General features: G+C 47.9%; 3 protein-coding genes across 3 annotated transcripts; 1 reads left to right on the forward strand and 2 right to left on the reverse strand.

Moving 5' to 3' along the window:
- Window positions 1-1,122: 1,122 nt before the first annotated feature.
- On the forward strand, window positions 1,123-1,491 carry N7511_005106 (uncharacterized protein; the record flags this gene model as incomplete). Its single annotated transcript, XM_057127483.1, has 1 exon — window positions 1,123-1,491. One exon carries the CDS (start codon window positions 1,123-1,125, stop codon window positions 1,489-1,491), a length of 369 nt encoding a protein of 122 aa, XP_056984000.1.
- A 3,086-nt stretch (window positions 1,492-4,577) lies between these two features.
- Window positions 4,578-5,378, reverse strand: N7511_005107 (uncharacterized protein; the record flags this gene model as incomplete). Its single annotated transcript, XM_057127484.1, has 3 exons — window positions 4,578-4,995; window positions 5,067-5,200; window positions 5,259-5,378. 3 exons carry the CDS (start codon window positions 5,376-5,378, stop codon window positions 4,578-4,580), a joined length of 672 nt encoding a protein of 223 aa, XP_056984001.1.
- A 3,751-nt stretch (window positions 5,379-9,129) lies between these two features.
- On the reverse strand, window positions 9,130-12,468 carry N7511_005108 (argonaute/piwi family protein; the record flags this gene model as incomplete). The annotated part of the gene is made up of 4 exons (XM_057127485.1): window positions 9,130-10,602; window positions 10,659-10,909; window positions 10,973-12,102; window positions 12,164-12,468. The coding sequence occupies 4 exons, from the start codon at window positions 12,466-12,468 to the stop codon at window positions 9,130-9,132; spliced, it is 3,159 nt and encodes a 1,052-aa protein (XP_056984002.1).
- Window positions 12,469-23,893: the final 11,425 nt, after the last annotated feature.

Raw genomic sequence — 23,893 nt, forward strand, 5'->3', positions numbered from 1 at the left:
CGCACGCAGGTCAACTAGACGCCCTTGCGGGCGCTGGCTGGCTGCGGCATACGGCCCTCGGGTGAAGGGTCCAGACCCCGTGGACAACGCCGACGAACGGCGGATTCCGCGGGGCGGCTCCCTCCAGGAATCTGAGTTTCAGGTATGGTCAGCGACCAGTGATCCACAGACTCCAGCAGTGCCGGGGACGTAAGCCCCCGGGCTTCGGGCACCGCGTCGGGGCAGCCACCGGGGTCCAACGTAGAGGTTGGGGGGCCCGGGGAAGCACCGATGCGGCGGGTGGTGTCTCCCAGCGGTGATGGGTGCGCCGAACGCAACAACCTTCACCACCAAGAAAGGAACCAACCTGGTATGGAAGATGCGGAGAGAGGATTTCTCCTCGTCTCTACACATACTCACCGACCCCATTTGGGTGATAAAAATCCATGCAACAGTAAACGGTGCCAGTTTTGGATCCTGGGGCACTTTATTACTAGGACATGGTCCGTGCCACCCTTTTTTCCCATACAAAGTGGGCCACTTTTCCAAAACTTTTTGTGTTTTTCTGCGGACTTAGTCGTTTTCGACGTAAATTCACGTGACTTCGGATTTAGGCATGGCCACCCCCGGGCCCCCGGGGCTCAACACCTAATTCTCTAGGGGTCATGGCGCCTAACGTTCGGGGCCTTCGGGGGTCCCCCGGGTGGTAAACAGTCAACTGGCCAGTAAGTCAAGGACGCTCGGGGCGTACCCTCTCGGGTGCGCCCATGCCCCCCGACCACCCAGGATTACCCCCCAAGCCGGGATGACCCGCCCCAGAGGTCTTCGGGAAAGAAGCCCCCCGCGGTCGAAGGAACGACTGTTGTGCACATATATATATCCAGGTCGACCGTGGTCACCAGCAAGCACCCCCATGACTCCCATGTGAATCTCGATATATATCCATGCACCCGGACTAGGGCAAAGGTTTGTTGTCTGTTCTCGTCATCAAACCTCGCCCCCCAGCATCAAACGCCTCCCCCATGCCTCCCCCCCCCCCCCCCAACGCCCCCCAAGCATCAATTACCACCCCCCATCTTCCCCCAAGCTTTCAAGACCTCCTCCCATGTCGCCCCGCCAACTGGCCAGTTTATAAGTCGCGTGATGCCCCCCCTGAGGTACTGCAAGACCACCCCCCTATGCTCCCCCGGTACCCCCCAATACCCCCCCGTCCCGGGGCGGTCACGTGTACCCTCAAGTCGCCATTGCGACTTCGCCGCGCGCGCTGCGCGTCTCAAAGCCCGCTCCCCCGTGCCGTGCACCTCTTCCCCTCCCCTCATCCCTGGTGCGCTCTCTCCACCTGGCCATTTGGCCAAGTCCTCCGCTCCCGCCAACTGGCGACCTCCCCCCGGTGACTACGCCCGGCCCCTCCCTGGGCCACGACGCGCCCCCGGGGGCCCCGCCCCGGAGCTAGCGACCCGGGGGACCCTACCCGTGGAGGGGGGCTGCTCGAGGATCATAGGGGCGACGTAGGGGCTCACCCAGCCGGGCCACCTCTACATGGCCTGACCCGCGAGTCTCTACTGCTCCCACGACACTCAAAGCACCCCGCACCATCCACTGGGCACGGTTCCTCCAGCCGCCAACCCCGGACCAATGGGCCCGGTTCGCCTCTACACAGACTCACCGACCCCATTTGGGGGATAGAAATCCATGCAACAGTGAACGGTGCCAGTTTTGGATCCTGGGGCACTTTATTACTAGGACGTGGTCCGTGCCACCCCGTTTTCCCATACAAAGTGGGCCACTTTTCCAAAACCTTTTGTGTCTTTCTGCGGACTTGGTCGTCTAAGAGTCAAAGGTCACGTGCAGACTGGGCAATGATCCCCCCCCCCGGGCTTCTCTGTACCCTCCCCAGCTGCCTGGCTTGGCCCCCGATGTGTGGACGGCACGGGGGTATCTCCCCCAATGCTCAGGGGTACGCCCCATGTCCGGCTCAGACCGGGGGGCCTCCCCAAGCGATCTCACGGGCACCCTAGCCAACTGGTCAGTAGGTCGACATCGCCCGGGGCATACCCTCTCCGGGCCCCCAGGCTCCCCCACCTCGGGGGTTCTCCCCCTAGCATCCCCCAGTCATCCACGACCTCCCCCCATGATCCCCCATCTCGGGGGTCCTCCCCCCCAACACCCCCCGCATGCATGGCCACACCCCCTGTCACTCCGTCAACTGGTCAGTTGCTACATCACGTGATACATATAAATTGGAGTCTTGCCACCCCACCCTCCAGCACAAGTGACCACACCCCGTCACTTCGTCAACTGGTCAGTTTGTACCTCACCGGGTATAAGCCCTGAGATTCCGTACGAGCACCCCCCCGGGACATACCTAACTGCCCCCCAGCAATGTGGGCTCTCAGTGCAACCCGGGACCGCCAACTGGCCAGTAAGTCGGGTCACGGTAACCCAGTCCACCATCTTCCATGGCCCAAGGCCGTCACCGCGGTCAACTGGCGAATCACCCCCTCCATGGCATGAGGAGTATTATCCCCCAGTCATTTCTCGACCCAGCCATGGCCTTTGTGTCGACTGGCCAGTATCCTCTCCGCTCAGATCAGGGCACGAGGCCCCGTCTGGCTTCCCCCTCCAAACGCCCGGGCTTGCCGGATCCTTTGATGGGAGGTGTATTTTAGGGAACACATATCTAAGCGCGAATCTTATTTTTGAAACTGCGCCACAACCAGGCCATCTAGGGCCACCGAATCAATTGCAAGTTATATCTAACTCCCTTGCGCATCTTTTGGCACCGGTTTGATACCCGTACGACCATGGTTGCGCCCGGGAGCCAGTGGCCTGCCCTATCAGGGGGGGGTCCGAGAAAACTCTGCGCATGAAAACAACACCTCCGAACGCGTACTAGCAATCAACCACGATGCCCAGACGATTCTGAGCTTCGTCAAAAACGGCGGTAAGGTCCAGCCCGTGATGCTGGAATTCGTTAAGAATGTCGACAGCCTGACGAGACACTTGCTGCTGAACCCGCTCGGCGGCGACTGGCGAGCCGAGATGACCGCTATCATGACCACCATCGTTAAGCAGGAGACCTTAGGCATCCGTAAAGACGTCCATGCGTTGAAAGCTTCAACGATAACAACCGACTCCTTTGCCCGTCCCTGCTCACGTTGGTGTGCCGGGTAACGAAGCAGCCGATAGCAGCGCGAAATACGCGGCTCTCCAACTTGCGGGAGGTGCGACCGGCGAGGGGGCCGGAGCGGATAAACCCACTATCCGGCTCGCAGCGGCTGCCAAGCGTACGGTTCGAGCGCGCATTCAGGACCGGTGGGAGAAGCAATGGGTAAGCGAGAGAACTGCTCAGCCGACTAAGCGCTTGGTTATTCAGCCGAATAAGAAGGTATTAAGGCTGTACGAATGCCTCTCGAAGCCGAGATCCTCGATCTTAATATAGATGCGGTCGATGCGTATTGCGCTTCGACACTTTCTGTTCAAGATCAAGGAAGCGAAATCAGACCGATGCCCCTGCGGAGAGGGCTCTCAAACCCCGAAACACGTCCTACTTCAATGTGAGACGTACGGAGATCTCCGCATACGGCATTATAACCAGCTCTATAGAGCCGGGGTGAAAGCCACCGATTATGATACACTCGTTAATGACCCGCAGGCCACCCGCTACGTGGCCAAATTCATGCACCAAACCGGTCTCCTTGCTCAGTTCCAACACGCTGAGTTTGACGCCGATGACGACCAAGAAGACCTCGATACCGAGGTCAGGGAGCAGAGTCCCGAAGACGCTGGGTACTCACCAATGCTTACGACTACGGTTGAGGGTGGAGAGATAGGGAGACATGGAAGTGGGATGTCGGAAAGGCAGATGGTGCATCTGCGATCGTTCTTTGTACCTGGATGCCTTCGGCTCCAGATTTTTCTTATGTTTTGCGTTATGGGATTTGTATTTATGTCGAGCTGGTACCCAGTCTCTCTTTTTGAGGACCAGCTCTCTTTCTGTGTTGTTATCAGGCGTACGGAAGTTCTTGCTTCAACCGGATAGAAGCGCCTGCATAGCCATTACGATGTTGAGATTTATGGTGGCCGGCCATGGTTTATGCCATGAATGAGCCATGACGGCAACCGCAGTGATTCATCACCTGGAAAATCTAATTAGGAGTAGCTTAAGGCAGAATTTTCTGGTATATAAGGAGGTTCTCACACAAATGAGAATTTCCAGACTTAAACACCTCGATAATCTATTGTTAGATTATCTATATTGTACGGTCGTACCAGTCATCATTCCTACTTGCATCGTAGCCTTTCAACATACGATACTAGTTAGGCTGCATCAGGTTAATTGAACTTTGATTGATTGATTGATTGTGTATATTCCGAGGTCCCACGTTGTGTGGCATAAATACCAGGTACATGTTCAATTGCCAACAATATAGATTCAGATTAGGTCGGTAAGACCAAAGTAAAGAAAAATTACCACGCTTCGTATACAGTATTGCATAGAATATATGAGGAAGTACATATTTTTTATTAAGGCAGAGAGGCGTTAACCGAGCCAGGACTGTACTCCTCCAACCTCATTCCAACAAATGTCCAGATGATCAAAGAGCGGCAAGAGCCAATACAGCTGCAACACCACCGGCAGCCCAGAGCGCGTTTCCAGTAATCATAGGCATAGCAGCGTTACCAGATTCAGTCTGGCTGGTGGCAGCAACACTGCTGCTATCCGAGGACTCGCTAGTACTAGTACCAGTGCTAGTACCAACGGTATTTAAAGCGGAAGTAGTCAAATCAGCGCCGCTAGTCGAGGCAGCGGTAGAAGCCGTTACGGAGGCACCAGTAGCGGCGACAGCCTTCTCCGTTCCAGTTCCGGTGATAGTGACAGGCATTAAAGCGCCGCCACCGGGGATTTCAGTGAGGGCGACGGCGGACGTGAAGGTGGTAGTTATGCCTTCCTCGTCGAGGCTTGCGGCGCAGGTCACGCTTACGGAATCATACTTACAGTTCTCAGCGATGGACCTGTTTTAGTAAATAATCAGATATGACTGATAGGGTAGAAGTGGATTCTTTGTAGGGCTGGATATACTCACATACGTCCCGTGCCGTATGCTAGGCTGACGGTTGAAGAGCCTTGGGCCACGGTCATGCCATTAGGGGGAAGGCCGCATTCGGTGGAGTCAACGCCAGCAGCACATTTGATGAGATATTTGGTCATGGAACCGGTCTAGGATGATATTGATTAGGTTTTTGTGGTAGATTGATAGAGGGATGGTTGTGCTTACATTGCCAATGACCTTGCCCTCAAGTGGTTGCTCATCGAAGCCAATTAGGAAAAGAGAGACTGTGTCGGCAGCGATGGCGGCAGTGGCACCGGCCAAAAGGGCGAAAGATCGGATACGCATATTGTACTGATTTAACGAATGTCGGGGTATATAGTCAAACGAGCGACAGGAATGGAAATTGAGAAAAGATGATAAGAGGAAAAGGGAGAGCGGCCACCGCCTTCATATACGACAAGATTTTATTCAGGGTCTCTGCAGGTTGAGGCCAGAGTCCAGTCTAAAGCCATTTCGGATAATGCATTCATCGCATTGAAACGGAAGCTTCCTATTGGCTCTTTCTTTGTATTCTGAAGGACTAAGCGATAGCCTCTAGCGTGTTTAGGTGCTAGCCTGGTGCTAGTGCCGGCAAAAATTGTATCGCTATACCTAATTAGGCCATTTTAACCCCTTAGTGGCTGCCAAAATAGCTCTATTACCCCTAAAAAGTCAGATCGATCAAAATCCGGGTTTTCGACCAATTTAACATCGCGAAATAAGATTTCTTAATGGGGATCTGGATTTTGTTATTTGGCCATATTTGCCTGATGTTTGCCAGTTACTATACTATGTACATGGTCTGGTTTACCCCGTATCCCCTCAAAAACATTGCCGTGTGAAGATGTCCAAATATGCTAAAATACGATAACCCAAGATATACTTAAGTAGACTTATATGTGGCGGTGCTGAAGTCAGCAACAAAGGCAACCTTAGAACCTTGGAGGTTTGCACACTAGTCCTTTAGTGGGCCGCCTACCCAGGACTGGTTTGGTTAAGGGTGTTACCTAAGCCATGACATCGCTACCGAGAATATCAAGGTCATGTTTGACACCAATTTGTTGCAGAACCGCGATCATCAGAATGCTGTTCAGGAATTGAACTTGACGGGAAGAATTAATAGAGCAGGCGATCTTGCAAATAGACAATTCCTTTAGCGATCTCAGAGAAGGATATGTTTTCTTACATTGTTTGATTTCCCTATTTATTTGAAAAAAACTATTAACCTCATAAATTAATCCGCGCATACGGTCGATTATCCTGTTGGCTTTGTTCAGCTGCCTGATAATAAAGAAAATTAAGGAGGATAGGGCTACGGGGCTGTAGGGCTCTACTAAGCTAAATGTACTTTCGTATACATGTTCAAAAGTGAGTCATATCCCACACTTAGAAATTCTTCGCGTCAGACTCATGTGTCTCTGTCAGAGATCACCGATGGTGTTCTCAGCGGGTACTCTGGAATACGAGTGAAAAATGCGAGTTATGTATGCGTGAAGCATTAGCGAGCTGATATTCAAATTCATCGCTGATCCTCCTGGCAGTATTCCGCGCCCTACTTCAGAAGATACGGTGGCGCGGTGAGTCGAATATTTCTTTACAACCGACTTATCCGCCCTACAAATTACTGGATTCCTTGGGTCCCACCCTCTGTTGAACCCTGGACGACTAAAATGTGCCGAAGCTCGGTTTACTAGGAAATTGAGGACTATGATCAACCACTTCTATCTCAATGGTGATGAACCCCAAGCCCAAAACCCCGATCCCTCGGACCAGGACTAGCAACACGCCCTAATCCGGGATTTCACGGTTACATACCACTCTCAGAATACGGATTCAGCCCTTCGTTGGACCATTGCCCCCAGGACGATTCCGAGCCCTTACTCTACCCGACTAGAAATCAACAAGCTACTTCAGCTCTCAGAGTGGGAAACAAACAGGCCAGATGACGAGCTTCCCGCAAGCTTCATTCGGCATACTATTGAGTGCAAATCTACTTTTATGCTTTAAAGGCAACCCCTGTTCACTAAATCAAAGGCCAGGGATGGGGCTCTGTTCTGAAAGCGCGAGAAATATGATGCGACGTGACGAACAAGCGATGGCGAAATTTGTCGAAGACATAAAAAAATTAAAGGACTGAGTTGGTCGATATTCGGCAGGCAACCAAAGGACATTGACTCCTTTATAGGTTATCCAGGAAAAGCCAGCATTCAAACCATACCCGTATTGTTCTAGCAGGGTCGAACAGTGAGGAGAAGACGAGACCGTACCGGTGAATCCTATATCAAGTGTACCAATTGACGTGTGTGTAGGTGATCCAGATTGACTTGATCAAATTGAACGAAGTGGGGGGAGCTGATATGGAGGGTTGACGCGCACTGGTCGAAGCTGCTGATAGCAGGGCGAAGTGCGCGGCTCTCCAACATGCGGGAGGTGCGACCGGCGGAGCGGAACAACCCACCATCCGGCTCGCCGCAGCCGCCAAGCGTACGGTTCGAGCGCGCATTCAGGACCGGTGGGAGACAGAGTGGGTAAGCGAGTGGACTGCTCAGCCGACCAAGCGCTTGGTTGATCTGCCGAATAAGAAGGTACTAAGGCTGTACGAATGCCTATCTAAACCAAGGTCTTCGATCTTGATTCAGATGCGTTCGATGCGTATTGCACTACGACACTTCTTGTTTAAGATCAAGGAATCGGAGACCGACAGATGCCCTTGCGGGGAGGGGTCTCAAACTCCGAAGCATTTCTTACTTCAATGTGAGACTTACGTGGAGTTAAGAAGGCGTCTCTTTAATCAACTCCACGCTGTGGACATAAAGGATATAACTAACTACGATGCAATCGTATCTGACCCGCTGGCAACCCGCTACGTTGCCAAATTCATGCACCAAACCGGTCTCCTTGCTCAGTTCCAACACGCCGAGTTTGACGCCGATGACGACCAAGAAGTCTGAGAGGCCAGGGAGCAGAGTCCCGAAGACGCTGGGTACTCACCAATGCTTGCGACTACGGTTGAGGGTGGAGAGACTACGTCCCTCGATTCGCTATTCGACTATACGGTGCCGAATTGGACTAAAACTCTTCGGTCATGACCAATCTGAACAGAAATTGAGGCTGAAGTGAGAATAGACGGGGCCTGTTGATGTGATGCAGGATTTGAGAGGCAGAGATGGGAGGTGGGAAAGGCAGATGGTGCATCTGCGGTCATTCTTTGTACCTGGATGCCTACGGCACCAGGCTTTTCGTATGTTTTGGGTTATGCGATTGGTATTCGTGTCGAGCTGGTACCCGGTCTCTCTTTCCGAGGACCAGCTCTTTTTCTGTATTTACATTTTCAGGCGTACGGACAAGTTCTTGCTTCAACTGGATAGAAGCGCCTGCATAGCCATTACGATACTAGTTAGGCTGCATCAGGTTAATTGAACTTTGATTGATTTTTGATTGATTGATACACAGTGCCGAATTGATCAAAAACCCTTTGGCCAGGGAAAATTTTGAACAGCAATTGAGGCTAAAATAGGGATGAACCGGGATCTAATCTTCCCGTTGCAGGATTTGAGGGCGAGGAGGGGTTGAAGTGGAAGTGAGAACAGAGGATGGTGAAATGGCAGATGGTGAATCTGCTCGCTCTTTTTGTGCCTGGGAAATCAGACTTCTCATATGTTTTGTGCATGGGAACTCTTTATATATCAAGCTATTACCTAGTTTCTCTTTTCTGCATTGGCATGATCAGGCGTACGGCTAAGCTCTTGCTTCAACTAGATAGAAGACCTGTATAGCCATTATAATACTAGCGAGGATACAGTAGTTTGATTGATTGATTGAAAGAGAGATGAATGGATATTCCAATTTAATAGGTAAACCTCAATCGTGGGCGACAAGACTAGTGGGAAGGAAGGCCCGTTCTAGCGATGACATTGAACTGGAGATGGAATACAGAGAAAGACAATCTGGGAGCAAAATACAATGATTGATCTCACAGCAGGCCAACCAATGCTCTCATTCGTCACCGTGTGCCTGGTTCTGCCAACAGCGCTGAGACAGGCATCACAATATGCAACTAAATGTAGAACATCGTCTCCGCCACGTTCGGATGGATAACTACATCGGCAGTGCGCGACATACCCATTTTGCGCTCGATAAAATTAGTATCGCCACTAGACTCTATCGACAATGGATCGAAGAGATCAGACAGGAAGCAACGCGCTCGGGCACAGACCAGATCAGCATAGTACGCAGGTGGACACACGCTAACAGCCTTGGTAGCACGTCCGAACATGTAACATAGCTTATGGGTAAGGTCCTGCAAGACATCGGCTGCGCCAGGACCAGCCATATGGGAAGGATGATCCGGGTGAAAGATCTCATCCCAGACGGTGAAGTAGTGCGCTGGACGAGCGGTACCCTGGAGTGCAGCGTGCGCCTGCAAGAAAAAGTCCCAGTGACGGGCCTCGGAGACTCCGCGGTCTACGACGGTGCCGGGTATGGGGTTGTCGCGGATTGCATCCTGCTCGGCGGTTGGGTAGAAGCGTGTATTGTGGCGTTTCCCAACGACAATGATAGCGAAACGGGGAAGACCTTTCTTGGTTTGGTCGGCCGGGTAGGTGGTTTTGCAGGCGGCCTGAAGGAGAGGCAATTCCTCGTCGATCACTTTGTTGTACTGTCCCTCTGAGACACCGTCACGATAGACGATGATATTATCGGGGAGGTCCTTGTTTAGACTGCGCCAGTGCCGAAGGCGACGAACGAGAAGATTTTCTAGGTCGGCGATCATTTCCTGGCGTGCGCTTTGGACGCGGATTTCGGCAGGCCACTGGGCGAGAGTCGAGCCGACTGAAGCGACAATACCGGCGACGGATGGGGCGAAACTTGCAGAGCCGGGGGATGGGTGTGTGACATCTAGTCCAACAAGCATTGTTTTTCCTTTGGATATAATACCTAGATCGGCGGCACGGAGGGTCTGGTTGGCACCGCCGAGTTTGAGGTTGATTTTCAGGCTAATATTGGCATTGTATTGATCGCTGGGCTTGACGAATTTCTCTGCTAGGACGTTGACATTGCGGATACCGCAGCGGATATCACAAACTTGCTTCAGACAGTTGTAAACACTAGTGTCCTTTTTATATATGATCCCTAAAATGAAGTCTGGGTTGTGCTGCTTTTGCAACTGGAGGATGGCTGTCTCGATGGTGGTGGCGTCGTTCTCGCCAGTGAGAACTACTCGCTTACCGACCTTGTGAGGATTTACTTGCATCCCCATGTCTCTTGATGTCTTGCGAAAGCCCTCTAGGGATGCGTTGAGTTGACCAGAGTGATGGAAAATCGGTCGCGAGCCCTGTCGCTCAATGTAGAGGTATGTCCAAGATCTCATGGTTGAGGCCTTGGATAATTGGACATGGCGCATATTCCAGCTACCAGCGGTAGCCCTGATTTCTTTGAGTCTTTTGCCCTCTTTATAGTAGACATTGGGGGCTGGGAGAACGCGTCCAGGAACCGTGATCAAGTCGGTAGAAGTGTTGACACCGAAAGCGGACTGTGAAATTAGAATCAGATATACTGGCAACATCTCTGGCATAATTTCTCTCTTACCAGCGTGTCATTCAATGGCTGTCCTAGTCCCAACATACTGATACCCTTGCTGACAATCGATTGGGCATTTTGACCGGGCTTTCGACCCATCACGGCGAACTTGCGCATTGAAGCGATTTGGTCGCCGGATATCTTCGAGCTTGCTGGCTGACCGGGCTCGACCTCGCAAACCTCACATGGAAGATAGACAGGTCTGTCACTAGGTCCAACATTGATCACTGGCAGGTATGGGTCTAACAGAATGTTGTACTCTAGGGGAGAAGTCAGCTAGAGTGAGAAAAAAGAGAGCGAAAGGCAATGGTTATGTGACTGACCATTTTTAAAGAAGGCCGCCACTGTAGTGTAGTGTCCAGCTTGTGAAGGGCCGATTCTCCGGGCCTTCTTGCCTCTCGTAGTTTTGACCTCGGATGTTGCGGGGAGCGAAAGCAGCCGAGGGCGAGACTCCTCAATAAAGAACTCCACATCGTTTGGTCCAGCGCCATGGCGGGTGACCTTGGGTGGATGGTCAGACGAGGCACCATCACCACAACTGGCAAGGCCAGATATACGCTTGATGCGAGGGCGACGCTGACCGCGGCTATTTTTGCGTGCGATGTGCGTGATACGAACGCGCAGGCCCTTAAGGAACTTTTCCAAATGGTAAGTATTTCTACTCCCGTAGCCTTGGATAACTTTGACAAGAGGTCCTTCTTTGTAGCAAGCGATATACTTAACTTGCACATTCAATAAAACACGAGCAGTCGCAGCGCGAACACTGATGAAGAATCCACGCAGAACGGAAAGCCCACCGCCAAGTTCGAAAGATTCTATGGTATCTTGACCAAGACTGAAGTGTTTGTTGGCGCCAACAGACATAATTCTGTCGTTCGTCTTTGGGTGGTGACCAATAATCACGTTGATAGCAGCGATAATTTCTTGTTTGTTCTTAAGCATAGCACTCGCATTGGTGGAGGTGAGGTAGTTCACTAAATCAGCTGGGTCGACTTCACCGGTGTATTGAACGGTGACGCTGTGAACTCGGGGAACTCTAGGGTAGTCGTCCTCGAGGTCTTCTTTGTACCGCACATTGAAAATGCCTTCCATCAATCTGACACAGGAGACGAGAGTAGACCGGAAGTCCGATGCAATATATTTTCGTTCCTGCGGGAAATGCTCCTCTAACAATAGACAAATGAGTTGGCGAGCCTTTTTGCCCACAGGAGCAAGATGGCCTCCAGAGTCGGCTGCAATCGAGATGTGGTAGCGAAGCAGTTGCTGCTTAGGAAGACTCAGCGGTATATAGTTGGCGTACAAAGTCACGAGTCTACCCGCTGTGCCATAGCCTGGGCGTTCGGGGTATTTTGCTTGTCTAGGTACCGTCTGGTGGCTCACAGCAAGAGCTCGGACAAGGTCATTTTCGGTCTTGGTCACAACAGTACTGGGTATTGGGATAGCCTCGCCTTGTCTGTGGCTGGGTGATTAGACTTTGGAAAATCCACAATACACATCATGGAGCGAAAACACACCTAAAGATAGGGGAGCCGTACTGGTTCACATCACCACGATTGCATCTATAACCACCGCGAAAGCCTTCTCTACGGAGGGTTCCACTGCCATCTCGAGAGACTTCGCGACTTGTATCGCCAGTTCGGCCCTGGAAATTACCCCGGAGATCCTTGCGATTACCCATCCCTTGCCCAGCCGGGAGATAAGAAGTTTCAGCATGACCGCGACGGCGATCTCGATCTCGGGAATCATGGCTACGATCACCAAATCCGCGATCCCAACCACGGCCACGGTCGCCCTGTACACGACCCCAATTATCATTCATGGGATTGAATATAGAGAAAAGGATGGATGGAGGGCTGGGTCGATGAAGCCAAGAATTTCGTGCGTATGAACACAACGACCCGTAGTGGACCTGAGCTATGATTTTCCACGCGTAGAACGTCCGTCGGCAATGGGGTTTAAAGACACAAGAATTCAAGGAGTTGGGTTCGAAGACGCTGCGGGATGAAACCCTTGAAGTGACAGGGTCGTTCCTACTCTATAGAGTGTTTGAGGGAAGGGGCTCGGGCAGCTCCACTTGTCCGCAACCAATCGTTAGCTCTCGCAGGGATGACCCACACATCAATCATGTGGAGCCCACTAGCCACGCCACACGATCGCTGTGGGGGCGCTTATATTACCCGCCCAATGAAAGAACTCGGATAATAAATGCACTATCACAGGTCCAGAAAACGGAGGACAGTTATTGAACACCAATTAATATGCCGACTGCATAGTCAGAATGATGACTGTAACTTGCGAAAGTAACCAAAGTATATCCCCCCGGGAAGTGATAATAGCTCCCGAGTACAAGGAGATTCTTATCTGGAAATAAATGAAAGTCATCATCAAATTGACCACTGTCTTTGAATAATGCTTGATATCTAAACGTTGGCAGTGAAATGATGTTCGGGTCTGGGATTCTCATAATCTGTACTTCCAATCTGGATGGAATAGCGATATTATCTGCTCTTCATGTTTGATAGGACGCAGTATCCACCGCTCTTAACTCTTGGAAATATCATTAAAGTCCAAATGGAACTAAAAAAATGAATCCGAACTTCGATATGTTTGGGATTGGTATGTGGGTTCAGGAGATATAGATAGATGGTGATCTCCTAGTTACAGCACCCATTTAAATTCACTCCTGCGTATTCTGATTGATTGGATAAAAGTAGCGTAAATAAATGTGCATGTGGCGTTTACCCAGTTTGAACTATAATAGGGCTTTTGATCGTTAAGCAGGGGCACTGACTGCTAGGCATGATAGTTAAAAATTCTCAAAAAGCCTAGTCAAACGCATCAATCTCAATAATGGTTTTGTATCATTGATCAAGTCTCGAAAGAAAGGCCCGGAGAACAAGGAGACGAGCTAAGCACGAAGACTCTTTTGCGTGATACCAAGTAAGCTTGAGGAAGTTCCTTCCTTCGTTCCTAGCAAGCGAGGGACTGGGTGGCGTAACAAGCCAGCATTCATGTTTGCCCTCTGTTTACGAAATATAGGAAGCCATATTGCACTCAGATGGTGTGGGTAAGTAAACCATAGTCATTGAGAGTAGCTTGAAGATTAGTCAACTTGATACGGTAGTCTCTATGCAGGTCTTAAAAAAGGAAAGAGAGTACAATCTACTAAAACTGACCGTCTCTGACCTATGTCAAGCTATCTAACCGTGCTCGTAAAAGTAACCAGTGTGCTCATATTGCTGATTTAAGTATTAGATATAAACGGATCCGGTAATTCATTTCCCTGTGAATGATATAGTCTTCAAGTTAACATGTCACATTGTCGGCCCCAAGCCAAATTCATCGATACCTCACTATGCTACATGGTTATAGAATTGAACGACTGCTTGCTCCGCTATGGGGAAGAAGGCTTCAAGTATTTTTAGACGTTGGCTTGACATGATGTGATCGACCACTCACAATTCCATGGCAGGGTAGCTTTGGTTCGGTAGCATATGGATCTTTCTATGCTGAAGTGAAATGGAACTGTCCAATTACTGTTTTCATCAAGGCCTAGACTGTAGGAAGCCTCAGTAAGAAGTAGCATTTCGACCTAGCAGCCACAGGGTAGTATTCGATGTCAACGTAATGTGTTATAAAGTCGCCATTGATTCCTGGTCTACCCTCGAGCCCACCAATAAATCCTCCTCATATGACTCTGTCACTTTCTATGCTCTTTGTCTCTTGCTTTCATAATAAAGCTCCCTTTATATCAGATTCTCGTGTTTACTGTGGCAACCTTGACCACCATATTCAACTTCTATCACAAGTTTGTCAAGCTGGGCCACTACCATAAATGCTTGTTTTGGTGCAAGAAGAATTGCTATCTTCTTGAGAGCTGTAGCTCTTAAGAACCGAAGCCTCTCGGGAAACCCCTAAACTACCTGCGCTAAGCCGAAGATATCCTTTTTAACACACTTCTTCCCAAACTCAGAAGTCTAACTATGGCCTAGGGCGCTGGATTGACTTGTACTGATTTTACTTCGATCATCAAACGCCAGCCTTTCTCTGGATTTCGGACTTGCAAATGCAATGATGTTCTTGCAGACATGTCCGCTGTCGGGATACCTTACTAGGACTTTGAACAGTATCATTGAGTGTTCATTTTGGAATTCTGATCTGATCTTAAGACAAATACCAAGAATATGGAGCTCATCCACAAGGCTTGTCTTATCATCAGATCAAGTTAACAACAGAACAAGTCACTGACACTACAAAAAGGCCAAGTGAGGATTTATGACAGTGGAAAGGTCTGCTAGAACATCATGGCATTTATACGCCTGAAGCGCGTGGATGGCTCGTGCCTGTAGGTTTAAATGAGCTTCACAGACCTAGTACGATAGAGCACCTAAACCAAAAGGAAAGTTTCATAGTAGCATGAAAGCACCACACGTTGGAACTTGAATAGTGCGAGCACTTCATAGCTCTTAATTCCATAAGTCTTGGCAAATGAGAGGAAAGAGAAGAGTAATGATGCTAGTGTTGTTCGATACTCGGGTTGGGAGAAAAACAAAACGAATAAGAAGAAAAAGATGAGTGAATGACTTGGAATGAAAGAAGCAGCAGTGAATTGTGTATCTTATTGGTGGGATAGGACAAAGAGAGAGAGCTTTACTCTTCGCTCTAACAAATGATCTAGAAACATGCATGAAACATTGCAATAATCGCATGGTTGTTGATGAAGTCACCCTCCACTTACATAGTTGATACAAAATGTGTCACTATCTCAGCAGCCAGACTGAGTGCTTCTTGAGTGGGCCTCTACTGAATACCTAAGCCCGGGATGACACTAAAGTCTATCTGGGGTCACATTATCTATGTAAAAGGAGAGGTTGCATCGTATTTAGTCCAATCAGGCAGGAAGAAAATGATAGGAAAATACTAAAACAACAACTCTAGCGGACTTTGCTTGCTCTTCTACCCTCCAGTGGCTGACCCAATTCATAGACAAACAGACAATATTAAAATCTCCCGTTTGCTGGGCACAATCCGCAGCAAAACCTAGAAACTCCAATATTACGCGGTACACTGAGCGATATACCAAGAGAACAGCCTGTTTACTTATCTCAGTAAGTATTTAGCACCGGCATATATACTGCATCCTTCATAGCTTCTCGATATTGGCTGGTCTAGGCGTTAGAGCGATCATGCAGTCAGGTCACAACATTTCCACCGAAATCACTCCACCCACTTCGATAACTTCCCTTGCTCAGAATTGAAATTGAAACAAGATCATGAATTTCCTAAGCCTATCGAGTGGTGCGGGAATTCTGCAGAATAAGGCTAACTGAATCACTTCAAAAGATACTGCAATCTTGGCAAGGTAAATGAGCGAGATAACTGCTGCCGATAGGGAGCAGACGAAAAGATCGACTTGAATTTGGGACAAAGTCTCTCGCAGTGAAGGTAGAGGTCCTTCCCCAAGTCTACAGCCTCGCACATTGGCCTTACTGAACATAGGGGCCGGCTATGTTGGCCACCAATCAAAAGGAATCATACCATCAACGCCACAAGACGGCCTCATGGACACGCTTATTTTATACATCCAATCGGGAGTCCTAATGTTTTTTTCAAGGGATTTTAGCAAAACTTTTGGATGAGCTTCCTCTCAGTACGCCAGGGAAAATAAAGTATGCGGCAGATTGATCCGCCAATAGCGCTTGAACTGAAAATTCGGTACAATAAAATAATCGATTAATGGCCTCTTATGAACTTTCAGTCAGCATCACACGAGTGGATTGGTATTTCTTGGGATATTTCTAGGGAGTCCGCGTAATAGATTCCTGAAGACCAGGGCGTCTAAAATATCTGGAAGGTTTTCAACAGAAGCCAAATATACCCAATAAAAGCCAAAGATTTGGATTCATCGAATTCAAGATATTGCCAAGCATAGCTCTTGAGATGGGAAAAGAGAGCAAGATATAACGTAACGATATTCGTGATGGATGGATGAGTGAATATACTGAGAGAGGAAGCTTATCTGCCTCTTTTACTCAATTAACGCCAACATCCTAAATGCAGATTCAATAGAGGATTCATTGAGTATTTGTAGAATTTGACTTGAATATGTCAATAAAGTCTTCTTAGAGAAGCCGTCAAGCAACGCTCAGGCCTATTCCTCACTTTCAATCTTCGCTCACTTCGCAGTTTGGGTAGTCGCCAATGAAATATTCTCTTCTACTGCTCTACGCAGGATAGATATTGTTTTACTATTCCTCGGACTATTATCACGAATGCACACTCATCATAGAATAATCACGACTATGGGGCACTAGGGTCTCGATATACCATGGTTTGTTCCACGATCTGACATGAGCTTCTCTACACATAATGGGATTTCATTAGCTTATTTTCTACTCCCGATGACCAATAAAATCCGATTTCAACAACATATATGTCTACAAAGTGTTAAGCTGCTGCTTCCGGGCTCATGGTACTTGGTAAAAAACTCACTTATAAGAAGCTTTTGCCAGGCTTATTGTTGCTCCCGGCATTTAAACTACTTAAGTGAACCTGTAACGGTCAATTTACAGAACTCGAGATGCAAAAAACAGCTGATGAAGCTGACAGGAAGCCTTTGTAACCACATTAAGAGACTTCAAGGTTTTTATGAGAGTGCATCGGTTTGAGACGAGTGGATCACCTATGCTGATATTTCGAAACTTAATAAACGCAAACTACTCTGCCAACAAAAAAGTTTAAAGGGCCACAAGTGGAGGGATTTCAAGTTGAAAGACAGGTTCCGGATTGGACTAAATCACTTGGACTGAAATCTTACTAACAGAATCTATTTCCTTGAGGTTTCCATCTGGCCAAAAAATGTGAGTTCGCCCTTACATATCTTTCGCATATTAACAAGGTGACCCAGATATACATACTTTCCACAAACATGTACCCAATGGACTGTAGTAACATTGCTGTTCGATGATATTTTTCATTTGGGGGTCTGAATTGCCATAGTATAAATACCATGATATCTGCCGCACATTTCTTGGAGGAACATGCTTATTTTTTATTTTCAGCAGAAAGCCAAATCTGCACAGTCCGGTCTACTATTGGTGCTATAGAAGTTTTGATCCTCCATTGAACATCACATAGTTGACACTATGTCCTGTTGTCTCTAAAGGTGTAGCGAAACAAATAGTTGCAATAGTGAACTGCATTGTGCAGATTTGGTTGCTTTGCCTACTTACCACTACAACGAATTCATTTATGAGCTTGGAGTGTGATGATGACTCTAACGTAATTCACAACCGAGTGGCCACCTCCAAAACACATGGTGAATGCAATATTTTAGAACCTCATAGTTCAACAACCGCATTATTGTTTGACTTACTAACTCTAAATAGATATCGATAAGGATTCTCAGTCCTACATATCCATTTTAAGATTCTCGAAAGGTTACATTATCGTGATTTTGAGAATTATACTGCGTAGAGCCAGAAATTTATATGTTATCGCATTTACAAACCTGCAACAATATTCAAACCCCCTAGAGAAGTTGGTTACACCTAAAAAGTAGGAAAACTCCATATAGATTGTTGTTGCTGAGACACCAAGTTGTAATATATCGGATTTACTATGTGTTTTGGAGGTGGCCACTCGGTTGTGGTGGTCGCACGGCAGTGAATTACGTTATACCCTCAGGCCACGAAGATAAATAGATGACAGTATCGTGCTGAAGAATTAATAGCCTCGTTTCATGCCGACTGTGCCTTTGGTATAAAGATAAACACGGGATATGAACAAATCAATATAGATTGTTCAAGACGAAGAGAAGAAACAGAGGTAGATGGTAGTGAAGCGCCCGGAAGATGATAGCACCTCTATGGAATACGAGCTTCAAGGACAAAGTCAGTTTCCTGCTAATAATTCAGTATCAAGGGTGACATACATCAACAGTATCCAATCAAGTGAAATGGAAGCTGTAAGGGCATGTCATTCAATTTATTGGTAATAGGCGTGGAAAACTTAGCCATGCGTGAAATGATTGGTTGGGCCAGCACCCGGCCAATCCGAAATCCTCGTGGCGCCTGCCAAGCTTAATTATCACAGGCCAACCTGTTTGCTCCAAGAACTCGCAAAATGGGCTTTGTTAGTTTTTCTGGTTTTTCTTTTTCCCCCTCCCCTGTCAAACCCGGCACCGAAGCCGCATTCTAGCAAGAAAGGGTGCGGGAGGATGCATGGGAATACCGTATAGATAACCCTCCGCTCAATGGCTGTTTCGGGCGCTTCTCCACGCAAGAAACAGAGCTCTGGTGCTGCCCGTTTTAAGGTTCTAATCACAGGGGAAAACCCCTTGACAATAATACCAGGCTGACAGTAAAGCGTGGTAAAGGAGCCAGGGCGTTCTGACATTGGTAGAATGTAGATCAAATGTAACCTTACGATATCAGATTCGATTTGCAGAGAAATGGGCTGCTGGAAGCTTTTTATTGAAAAAAGCGACTTTTAGTGTAACGAACAAGATCTAATTGCTGTAAAAGGTTTAAGCTACGAGCGTATTCTTGATGCGGAAAAGGACTGGACAACACATGGCGGCCTATACGTGTCAGGTATCACATTTGGCGACCTAGTTGGGTCAGATCTGACATCAATCAATCTATCTAAACTCAATGAACCAGTTGCAGCCTAATTAGTATCTTAGTAGCTACGCAGGCGCTTCTATCCGGTTGAAGCAAGAACTCATCCGGGCGCCTGCTTATGCCGTACAGAAAATGAGCTGGCTCCCGTAGCGAGAGAAAGGGTACCAGCTTTCCATTCCCATAACCTGAAACCTGGTAACGTACGGCATTGGGTACAAAATGAACGCGCGGAAGCACCATTTGCCATTCCCTGTTCTCGAGACCTTATATCTCATTTCTTATCCTCTCGGCCTTCTGATTCGTCATCGGATTCAAGCTCAGCATGTTGGAACTGAGCAAGACGGCCGGTCTGATGCTTTAATTAACAGCGTAACAGGTTGCCAGCGGGTCTGAAACAATGGGATCGTAGTCAGTGGCGTTATCTCTACTCTGTGGAGTTCAAACAGATATTTTTGTCGAGACTAATGCCGAGGTATTTGGCTTGCGCTGATGACTAGAAATGAACGACTAGGCATCTAGCATGGCCACATGCATCTGATCATGGCCGTAGGGGTCATCTGGGATAGCCCAGATGTTAGGGGTGGGGAGTTGGAGGGTCGGGGAGAGATCGAAGAAGGCAGTTGTGTAGAGGACTCATTACTGTCATGATTAAATCGGTAGTACTAGAAACCACTGCATTGGTATTGGGAACCACTGTCTTGGTTTCAATTTTCTTTGGATTGCTAAAATGGATAACTTCAAACTTTTTTGGGGGAAACCTCGCTGCAAAACGTCTGGTTTTTATGAGCTCTATGAGGAGTTTTCTCAATAAGCCAGACGTTCTCTTCATAGTTATTAGAAAGTTCTCGAATGCAGACACTGTCAACCCATCCAGATGCCTCAGTACTCCCGTATCATGAAAGTAGAGAACGCCCTTTCACCAATGGTCTCAGTTCATGGGGCTAGTTGGCCGAGTTTCATTTGGCGCATATTGCTGAGCAGACATAACGTTCCATAGCAGCATGCTCACTTTTTGACTATCTCCCTAACCCCACGCAGTGTGGATGTGGTCAAGCATCAGCTCAATTGCATAATCCGCAGGTACGCCCTTTCGGCAACCGAGATGCGTACCTGGCGGTGAAAGATGTTTTTCAAAGGCCCAGGCTATCCGAGTAGAGATGATGGGTTCAGGGATCTTACCAAAGGAGTTGAGCAGGGCGACTGACTGGTAGAACTTCGGCAGGCTGTAGTCATGGGGATCAGCGTGCTTTATTTAGAGGGGCTCGCTGTATTGCATCTGTGATTTCTTGCTGAGAGATGAGTGAGCAGTTGAACTGGGTTTGCGCTATTTTAATTATGATGTCCGATAAGTCAGCTTCTGACGCTGCTGAGAAGAAAGCCTGGCGGAGTGCCTGAACCTTCTCATCCGTTGATTCAGCGATGCTGTACACTGTTTTAGAATGGAACCATGATACTGCTAGTTTGTTCTAATTTGGTCGGGGACAAGGCAAAGATATAGATCAGCAAAATCAGTGAGTTAAATGAGAGCATCCGCAGCAGCATATTGTACGGCATTACCTCCCTCCCGTATTCCAAGCAGGGTGATGAAGGTTGAGATCTCCGAGAATGACGCAGGTTTTGAGATTCTGAGGTTGGCGCCGAGAACCTCATCGAGGAAGTTAACTGTTTCAATACACCGGGCTGGATTATATAAATTGACGATGAACATGCAGACGCTCGTTCTTGAACCCTAAAATTCATCTGACTCAAGTTATACGCTGTGCGAAATATTATTTGCGCCACAGCTGTATTGTGATATAGTAAAATAACAACAAGCTGCAAGCCTAATGCATAGATCAATAACGGAGCCAAAGCAAAGGTTCAGTTCCCGAAATTGTATCAAAATCAGAGGAAGAGTAAACTAAACCGCATTGCGTGCAAAAATATTGTCTTTCCGCGGAGAAACTTGTTCATCTAAGGAAAAGATACGTATCTTTGACATTATTTGCTCATGTCACGTCGCAAAACCATCATGTTCATTTGTTATCAGCTCAAAAATAATTGTAACTTCAAGCAAATCATATGCTTGAGCTACCAACAGCGAGGTTTTCTGGGAAAGTATAATTCATGATGCTCAAATATTTCTTATATTTTTGTATATGCATCATTGGTCTGCATATTTATATCACTTTACGTGAAGACATGAGCAGTATAATTGTTCTCCGACAGCGAGGTTTTCTGGGAAAGTATAATTCATGATGCTCAAATATTTCTTATATTTTTGTATATGCATCATTGATCTGCATATTTATATCACTTTACGTGAAGACATGAGCAGTATAATTATTCTCCGACAGCTAGGCTGCCATTCAGGCAGTTCAAAACCCCCAGCGGCCATCGGGCCAGTACGTTCTCAAGACCATTTATGAACACGTACGGGCCCTTCGATCCGACCCACAGATGAATACCACTCTCTGTTGGATCCCTGCACACGTCGGTGTACCGGGCAGCGAAGCTGCTGATAGTAGTGCAAAGTGCGCAGCTCTCCAACATGCGGGAGGTGCGACGGGCGGAGCGGAACAGCCCACCATCCGGCTCGCTGCAGCCGCCAAGCGTAGGGTTCGAGCGCGTATTCAGGACTGGTGGAAGAAGCAGTGGGTGAGCTAGAGGACTGCTCAGCCGACGAAGCGCTTGGTTGATCTGCCGAATAAGAAGGTATTGCGGCTGTACGAGTGCCTCTCGAAGCCGAGATCCTCGATCTTAATACAGATGCGATGGATTCGTATTGCGCTTCGACACTTCCCGTTTAAGATCAAGGAGTCTGAATCAGACAGATGCCCCTGTGGAGAGGGCCCTCAAACCATGAAACACGTCTTACTTCAATGTGCGACGTACGGGGATCTCCGTAAACGGCTTTTTAACCAGCCCCATGGAGCTGGGGTAAAGGCCACTGACTACGACTTTATTGTCTCAGACCCGCCGGCCACCAGCTACGTAACCAAATTCGTGCACCAGACCAGCCTCATTTCTCAGTTCCAACACGCTAAGTTTGACGCCGACGACGAACCAGATGACCGAGAGGTCAGGAGGCAGAGTCCCGAAGACGCTGGGTACCCACCATTGCTTGCGCCTACGATCGAGGGTGGAGAGACTGCGTCTCTCGATTCGCTATTCACTTACAAAATCCCTCATTGGTCTAGTGCCATCAGGAGAGGGACCAATCTAAGAAGCAATTGAGGTTGAACTGACAATGGACAATAGGGCCTGTTGATGTCATGCAGGATTTGAGATAGAGAGATGGGAGAACATGGAAGTGGGATATTGGAGATGCAGATGGTGCATTTACGCGCGATCTTTGTACCTGAATGCCCACGGCAGCAGGCCTTCTTATGTTTTTGGTTATGGCGTTGGTATTCATGTCGAGCTGATACTTAGTCTCTCTTTCGAGGACCAGTTATTTTTCTAAATTTACATTTTAGAAAGGTTATGTTTACTTTCTCACTGCCGGTCGGGCGTTTTTTACCTTAGTCTACAGTCATCTTGCATAGATGTGAAACCATGCTGCGCTAGCTCTACTCAACATATGTTGTGTGTCTATGACCTTGTGAGAATGAAATAAGTGAGTGATTTTGTAAGTCTGATCCCATGGAATTTGAGATGACAGACAATTAACCCCCTGAAACAACCCAACATTCCGGCGTAAATGCCGTGGCTGTAGCCACGTTTTATATTGGTGGAAGGGTTCTGGCCCGACCAGTCGGGTAGGAGATCCGGGAATCGCAGAATATGAGGCTAAACTCTAAAAGAATCTATGCATAGCGAAAATCTGACATTTCCTAACCTCCAGTAAGGGGTGACTAGCTAGGCACCGGGCGGAGAAAATAGCGAACAACCTGGAATCAGTATACCTTTATTTCTCGATCCGGACGTTGAACTTTGAAATTACAAGATAACAAATTAAACTCTAATAAGATGAGGACAGTTTATGAGGCACACTTAATCGTCGAATTATTTTCCATCATTTTCAAGAAGCAAAGAAAGTGTAGCAGTCAAGTCCCTTGGTATAGATATGAGCATTCGCGATAATAGGAGTTTACAATCTTTATGTAGCTGACTTAACTTGAAGTACCCCAATCAATAGGTGTCTACGAAAGTGAAACTTGTGTGGCAAGCCATCAACAGGTGGACCCGAAACACGAAAGCAATATGCACTATAAGAGCGTAGTATATGAATACAGAGCTGCCTTCTTATCACTACTTGCGGAATATACGGTCTTGCATATACATCCCCTTCCCGACAGCATTACCCACCCCACTTTTTTAGGCCTATTGTCAAAATATATATATACCACTTACCTTCTATATATCACCACCATCATTTAGTTTATATCATTATATTTAAAACCAATAAAACCTTAATTAGGGCATAACAGATTTCTCGCTTAATATTTTGTATAATAACCCCTAACGCTCCGTACAGCCCCCAAACGTCTCCCCATACTCAATATCAGCGCATCTATCTTACATTGATCTAATGCCTCCCATGCAGCCACCAAACATTGCCTAAAATAGGCCCAATCTCTCTCAGACCTTCCTATATCAATAAGCTCAGGAAATAGCTGAAAAAGTTTGACTTTTAAC

The sequence above is a fragment of the Penicillium nucicola genome (assembly GCF_028828085.1).
Source record: "Penicillium nucicola strain IBT 29836 chromosome Unknown utg000005l, whole genome shotgun sequence".
Classification (NCBI taxonomy): Eukaryota; Fungi; Ascomycota; class Eurotiomycetes; order Eurotiales; family Aspergillaceae; genus Penicillium; species Penicillium nucicola.